The sequence below is a fragment of the Parasteatoda tepidariorum genome, chromosome 5 (genome assembly GCF_043381705.1).
Source record: "Parasteatoda tepidariorum isolate YZ-2023 chromosome 5, CAS_Ptep_4.0, whole genome shotgun sequence".
NCBI lineage: Eukaryota > Metazoa > Arthropoda > Arachnida > Araneae > Theridiidae > Parasteatoda > Parasteatoda tepidariorum.
In genome coordinates this window covers 29,970,749-29,978,690 of record NC_092208.1, presented here as the reverse complement: position 1 = coordinate 29,978,690, position 7,942 = coordinate 29,970,749, and the positions used below count along the sequence as shown (strand labels likewise).

The 7,942-nt window shown below is 30.7% G+C and overlaps 2 protein-coding genes across 8 annotated transcripts in view; one reads left to right on the top strand and one right to left on the bottom strand.

Moving 5' to 3' along the window:
- The window catches only part of LOC107456238 (ammonium transporter Rh type B), a 71,236-nt gene extending 66,559 nt beyond the window's left edge, over nt 1–4,677 (top strand). For all 7 annotated transcript variants that reach the window (XM_043052041.2, XM_071181219.1, XM_043052042.2 and 4 more), the window contains 2 exons: nt 1,309–1,490; nt 4,489–4,677. In XM_043052041.2, the coding sequence (XP_042907975.1) occupies nt 1,309–1,490; nt 4,489–4,640 (334 nt within the window). In that variant the 3' untranslated portion in view covers nt 4,641–4,677. The remainder of the gene's footprint in view (nt 1–1,308; nt 1,491–4,488) is intronic.
- A 2,165-nt stretch (nt 4,678–6,842) lies between these two features.
- LOC122271279 (protein FAM133B-like) overlaps nt 6,843–7,942 on the bottom strand; it is a 7,902-nt gene continuing 6,802 nt past the window's right edge. The window contains exon 2 of the mRNA XM_071181023.1: nt 6,843–7,891. Within this exon, the coding sequence (XP_071037124.1) occupies nt 6,843–7,891 (1,049 nt within the window). The remainder of the gene's footprint in view (nt 7,892–7,942) is intronic.

The window sequence follows — 7,942 nt, the reverse complement described above, 5'->3', positions numbered from 1 at the left end:
AACACTTCGTTTGTTTATTTGTGGCTTGAAGTTAGGCTCGCAGAAAATGCCGTTCATGGGTTAAATTTAGTAGGAACAACACAACCTGTGACGTAGGCTATATTATACCCAATTCTAACCTACAGTTCAAACTGGATCATTTTCAATACTAATTCAGGTGAATATCACAAATAAAAAGGGTCCAAACTGATTGACACGGTCCCAAAAGTTAGAGTTGAGGCAAGAAAAAAAAAAAAAAAAAAAAAAAAAAAAAAAAAAAAAAAAAAAAACGATGCCAAATTTACCGAGGCTGAAAAAGCCAAAGAAAGTAGACGGGAATACTAAAAGGAAACTGAACGTATCCGTTACACTGAAACGGAAAAACGAAAGGATTCCGTTCGCAAACGCAAGCATGTAGCCCGTCCCTCACAAAAGTACCAAAGTGGTTGAGAGAATTGAACCCTTCCGAAGAGCGAATGGTGTCTCTACGAACCACTTTCATGCAAATACAAGAACTGGGTGTTGGTCACCATTTAGGAATAAAAGGATCCATTGTGAACGTACCCAATAACTTGCACAAGACCGTTGACTGTCTTTCGAGCAATATAAATGATTCGTTCACTATTCATGTAAAATTGAAAAAAAGCCTAGCTTTCAAATCATATTTCACATATGAACTTGTGATTCCGAAACGGGTGTATGATGCAGCTTACAATCCATATCAAACACCATTGTACCAATCAAAAATGTTAATATTGATCTCGATTGGCTGTTCAATGTCTATTCAGTCATCAAAAGAATTTACACAGAATGTGTCTGAGCTGCATTCAAATGTCTGCGAAAATGTGTACCGAGCAGTTCAGGATTAATAGTTAAAGTTGTCCATGATGAAAACATAATAATAAAGTTTCTTTTCCAAGAAAAAAAAATAGACAACAACCATTTTGACAATGAGTTACCTGTCTGTGATCACCTTGCGGCGATCACAATTTTCTTAATTTTGTGTTGAATCGTATTTTTAATTAATTTATTCGCTTTCTATATTATCGATATTAAATTTTTTTAATATATTATCCTTCAACGCATCACATGCAGTCAGACCAGAAGAATAACAACTGTCTAAATCCAGCTTAAAGATTTTTAAAAAGCACCAACATTTTGCGACGGGATCTCTCAATATATATGTAACTTCTTGCGTTTTTTGCCATATTTATTCGAAAACTTTTTAAGAGTATTGAAAAATTTTGTGTACAATTATAAAATTCGCTTACCATAGGATAATTCCATGCAAAAAATAACTTTTATTAATTATTTTTTCTTTTCATATAGTTTGTATCGTATTTATCCAGCAATGGCTCCACCAATCAATAGCAACGAGCTAGCTGACTTGCAGGCACAGTATCCTTATATACAGGCAGGAGAATCGCGGACCCCAGCAAATCAAGCTTGCTTCCAAGCGTATTATATGATCGAATGCATTATTGCAGGTATAATACTTGGATTGCTAAATGGTAAGTTCATTATTTATTTATCTTATAATCAATACATTGAACCCTTTCTAGCTAATTGTTGCCAATTTGACAACATTTAATCCAAAAATGTCACCAAACCTCTAAAAATGTAAAACTATTTGCTTCTTACTAAACGTTCATCAATTTTTAGCTATCTCTGTTATTTAAGCAACAAATCAATAAAGTCTGCCTCTTCAATGAGAATACATTTTTTGCCGCCACAGTTACTGATATATTGCCTGACGAAATTTTGCAACAGAAATTTACTGTCCCGCAAAGGGTCAAAAGACTAATGAAATACTTAAAAGTCAAGGAAACAATTACTGCGAGCTAATAATGCATTTTCAGAACTATTCCCAAAAAGTGATAAATAATACTATTTTTAGGGAATTTCCAAAATAAGGGGAAATTTGTATATTGAAGGTAAATTCAAAAATTCGGCACTTCGCAAATGTCACCGGCTTATTGCAATAAACCTCTTATAAAGCTGTTTACAATAGGCTTTCCCCACTATGGGTTACCTGCCATACAGAATTAATACAAAGTATTTTATATTTCGTATTAATTAAAGACCTAAAAGGATGTTATTGGGTGAGCAAGAAAGGAAAGGAAATGCTCATGCACAAGTAGTATTTCTGAGAAAAATCAAAATTTTAATATAAATTTTCAAAATGCTGAAGATTTGAGTCTCAGTGCAGAAAATAGAGCGTAAATGCAAAAAAATTCTTTGCTAAGGACTTATTGCAAACTTTCTTACTTATATTAGGCTAATTAATACTACAAACTATTTGTTTCCTAATTAGCCAAAAGGTATGTGGGCTCGCTGCACTATGTCTAAGGGCTAGACTGATTTTATTTTATTACTGGTGTTAAAAAGCCAAACCACTTTTGGGTTTACAAATGTCAGTGATCAACACCTTAGCCTTGTAATTTTGAACCCAAAAGGCAAGAGAACTCCTGGGTCAAGCACTGGAACGAACTAGTTTAAGTGGACGGCTTTTTGATTGAACTAATTCGTGTTTGCCTTACATGGAGAAGAAAACTACCCATGGTTAGCCGGGCAGCAAGAAAATTCAAATTCATGATCCGTCTGTCACTGAGGATATTTATATCCTCAGTGGCAGACGGAATCATAGGTCTGAACAGGACATTTTAGAAAAAGTGGTGAAAAAATGTGACTAAAATTTTTTAAAAAGTGATATATAATGATTTAATTAAAAACAGTCTTAATATCCAGGCAACATCTTAAGAACCATATAAATATACAAGGAAAAAAAATCGGTTAAGAAACACTTATGTCTGAAGAAATCAAATATAACCTCAAATTTCATTTTAATTTATTACTATTAAAAGAATTAAATTCCATATATTCTCAAATCAACCAAAAAAAAAAAAAATTTTTTTTTACATGTTTAACTTTATATACAACAGCTTAAATTATTATATTAAAATAGCAGCTAAAGTATGCTACAAAAATATTGTTGCTATCATGTAACACAAAGTCAATACATATTTATCAATCGTACTCAGTTGTTATTGTATTTTTTTAAGTTAAATTTCTAGCAGAGAGGAGTTTAAAAACGATGTTGATTTTTTTTCCTTTAAAAAATGTGCGAGGAAATTATTGCACTGTTTGGAAAAATATTAAGCTTACTTTTGTTCTAGCAACATATTATTGCCTTTATTAGTATTTTTAATTGTGAAGTAAAAAACTTTGAAGTGTACAAGTTAAAGAAAAGTAAAATTAGAAATATTATTATGTAAATGAATAATGGCTTGTTTTGTAGGAGTGTACTTATGCGCAGAATAATATAATAGGAATATATATATAATTACTAATTTTAATACAGTTGCTTTGATTGAATTCAGTGCCTTGTTAGCAACATATAGGGAAAAAAAATTTTTTTTTTTACTGCTGTTCCCTCACCAATTCCTTTTTCACTGATTATTCACTTTTTGAGCCTCGTCCTGAATATCATAGAACAACTTCAGCGTCTCCGGAAAAATCGCTTCTTGCAGTGGATTCCCGCCCATGTGAACCTAGAGTTCAATGAAATAGCTGATTCCTTGGCTAAAAATGCCAGAGATCTAAATCAAAATTCAATCCCAACCACGTTGGCAGATGCAAATGCTTTTGCAAAGTCAAGACTATTCACCCCTTTAAAAATCAAAGCCCACGATCAAATAACTAATCTTGACATCGATAGGAAGACAGCCACTACTCTCATCAGACTAAGAACAAAACATCATAAAAACATGAAAATTTCTACAGATAAGACTAGAAAATATCAAAACTGTGGCAACTGTCTTAATGTGGAACTGACACCATATCATGTTTTTAACTGCCCTGCAGGCCTTCACCTCTTAAACTACCCCACAGAAGAGGATTTGTATTCTTTTAATGCCATAGAAATAACAAAAACTATTCAAGCACACCATGAAATATGATTCAATAGAGCAGTGTTTCCCAAAGTGTGGTACGCGTACCCCCAGGGGTACGGGAACAATTTAGCGGGGGTACGCGTTCTTATGCAAAATATCTTGCAACAAATGAAAATTTTATTTAAAAACAAAGCTAGCCATGAAAATTTACGATTACATATTTTTCTATTGGCTATTTTTTACAGAGTTAACAATTAAAATATGTTAATAACAATAAAAGTATTTTTTAAAAAATACATTTAGTGGTACGCAGCGTTACGAAAAATTTAGAAAGGGTACACAAAAGTCATAAGTTTGGGAAACACTGCAATAGAGGATACGACACCAACCAACCATTCACTTTTTGAATGCACTGCAATACACTTGAGTTTCATCGTATCAATATCACTTTGCACTGCTAAATAAATGGGAACTTAAAGGAAAATTCGTAACTTTTTACAAAACTGTTGATTATAATTAATCAAAATTGAACCGTTGTATAGATCGTTAATAGAAAAATATATCCCTTAAATTTCATTCAAGATGTACTTTTTGAAAATTCATTATTGTGTTCTAGGTTTGTTTCTACGAATGAAAATGTTCGATCCCCTGGAAGAGAAGCAACTATATTTGGATGAGACTTTTTGGAACATGCCGGACAATGAAAACGGATATTCACAAACTAAATCGAACATTATTAATGTGGAACTAAATGATTTAAAAATGTAAATAACTGAATACTGTAAATAAATTATTTTTGTTTTTACTTGTTAATTACTTTCATTTAAAGACAAAACTAATGCTGATGAGGAAAAAAAAGGTTAAAAGGAACAATACTGTAACTGGTAAAAAAAATTCAGCTTAATTTTTAATGGAAAAGCAAATTTAAGTGATTGTTTCTGAAATTTGATGATTTTTTTTTCAATTTAAATGGAATTAGATTTCCTTCAAACCTATTAATTTAATAAAACAGTAACTTCCTCAGATAATTTTACAACACTTATCTTTAATCATAATGTAGAATTTTTTAGCAGTTTTTTAGTGGGCTACTATTATGTTCAAAAAGTAATCTAAAGATCTTTTTAAAAAAAATGTAAATACTAGCAAGGCGAAACTGAGATGAAATAATTGCCCCGCATTTTAAAAGACAGCAGCCAAAATTTAGCTGAAAATTGTTAAATCATATTGTTAGATTTTAAAAAAAAAAAAGCAGAACAATTAGTTTTTATAATATGTATGAGAAAATGAATACATAAAATAAAAAAAAAGGACAAATATATAGGGCAAATTATATTGACCCCTTACTTGCCTGAAATAAGCCTCTATAAACTTACAAGGACTTTCTCAATTCATTTAAATTTATAACAATTTCCTCGGTATAAATTTTGTAAATTACTATAGCACAAGAGTAAAATTAGCATACATTAGAAAATTTCGATAATTTTTTTAAAAACAAATGCTTAGAATGCAGCAAAACATTTAATTAGAAAGCCGTTTAATTTGTTTCTTAGTAGGCGGTATTTTGTTCTGAGTTAATCCCAACAAAATCTAGGCTTGAATTCTGGAAAAACTGTAGAAGCATTAATATTTCCTGGATGCTGTTTTTTGTTAGGTTCAGCTTGGTTAACACTTGGGAAAAAATTGTAACCGTGCCTGTATAATATACAAGGACGCCGTTCAAGGAAAATTCTTTACTGTTAAAAAAAAAAGCCTCTTCAAAGAAAGTTTGATTTTTTCAAATTATCAAGGTAAAAAAAAAAAAATTAGTTTTTCCCTACCAATGCAATTAAAATTACATTAACATGATCTAAGATCACACATCGTGTTTCGAATATTTTCACGATTTTATATCAAATATCTCGTTTCGTATTCAAACGATTTAAAAACCACTATTATGATTCCTGTTCAAGTGACATAAAATTATACATAGAAATTCGTATTCACGCGATTTTAAAATTAAACATCAAAATTCGTTTTCAAGCGATGTTAAAATTAAATGTCGAGATTCAAATTCATGTGATTTAAAAATCACATATTGAGATTCATATTCACACAATTTAAATAAAATCTAGCAACAATGTTTTTTATTAAAACGTTGATAACATTCTGTGGATAAATGTTTCCTACATGCACTTCTTATGTTGCTTAAATTTCAGGTATTTTTTAAACTATTTAAAGTGTTTTTGCACGCTACATTTTAGGATTTCTGTTTTATCAAATTCATCCCTGTGGTGTGAATCAATATAGAGTTCTATAATAACGAAACTTTTTTTAAAAGAAAAAAAAATCGGTTATTTTCAAACGAATTTCGCACAAATGAAGTGGAGACGAAAGGATTGAAATTAGTAGTTACAAGAGCTAATCAATGCACACGAAAATTTTTTGAGATCTTTTATTTGCAGAAATTTTTTCATTTTATCTAACTCTGATTGTAGCATTATAATATGTAGAATAATAAAGTAAAATTTTTTTAAAAATAATAATGGTAACTGCTATTATATCAAGTTTGATTAATATACCATTTTTATATGAATTAAAAAAAAATTGAAAAAAGGTTGTTCTTTTCCACCATTCCACACGTGCTAAAGAACATATGTACTTTTTATATTTTTCACACAATTGATGATGATTGACATTTCTACATGATTGTGTGATCTTGCAACAAATTCTCACTCCTTAATGCAATCAAGTAATTTAAAGTCAACAATACTTGGAATTGTGCGGTGTAATTGTAATCATAATGCTGATTCAAGTCCATTTTCACACTAGCAGCAAAATTTTCTTTTCAATAGAGAAGAATTAAACACAGAGTTAAAAAAGAATTGAAAGTAAATGGCAATAGTTATTTATTTTTGAAAAACATTCATTATAAGAAACGAATAACAAAAAGAATTTTGGAATTACATATTAAAAATAATGCTAAAACAGACACTATTTGTTATGCTTAGAATATTTAATTTTATTTTTAAATTTCTTTGGATTAATGTTATAAGCAGCATATCTACTATCTGCCAGTGAAAGTCTCTTATCGGTTTCTTGCCTTGATTGATTTTTATAAGATGAATAGAAAGGTTTTTTAACTTTTTGTTGACCTTCCACATTGTTAGCATTCTTAGATTTCTTCTTCTTCTTTTTGCGTTTTTTGGAAGTGGTTTCATTCGTTGAATTACCATCGTTTTCAGTATTTTTACTTTTATTCACAGAATCTGGTTCAGTTGTTTGGTTTTCAAAAACACCGCCATAATCAACAGGTTCACTTTTGAATCTTTTGGAGGGATGTTCTAAGGTACTAAGATTTAGTTTTGATTTAGGAGAATCTAAAGTAATATCCATGCTTTCGTCATTATCTAGGGCACTTTGACTGAAAGTTGTTTTTTTGGTATTTGAATTAGTACTATTTCTTGTTTGAGCATCAAAAGAATGTGTTTCAGAAACAGTTTCTGAATCCGCATTCTTGTTTTTCTTTGACCTTTTTCGTTTTCGTTTGGAATTGGTGATTTCATTATTGTCATCTGACATTGATTTATTGCAAGTCAAATCTGACTCCTCTTTTTCTTCATTGATTGCAGTGCAAAATTCTTCATTATTATTAGTGCTATGCTTCTTCTTTTTAGAAGTTGGAGACTCCACAAGGCTTTCAATATTTTGACGACTGTCTTGAACATGTTCCTCTTTATCATTACTATGAATGTTTGGTTCCATTTCACTTTCAACATTTACAGTTTTAGATTTCTTTTTCTTTCGCCTCTTTTTCTTCTGAGTAGAAGTCTGGGCACTCTTGTCATCAGTTTCTGAATCTTCTTTTATAGGTTCTGAATAAACACTGGTCAAAATCTTTTGCTTCAAGGCAGGAATTTGGGCTTTCTTCTTAAATGCTTGCACGTCATATTTTTCTTCGTCCTTTTGGCGGTATTGGCAAGTTTTCTTAATAGAGCACCAGCGATTCAATTCTTTGTCTTCAGCTTTTAATATTTCTTCAACTGAGAGTCCAAAATCATTTGGAACTACTCGGCGATATTTGAATCGAACAG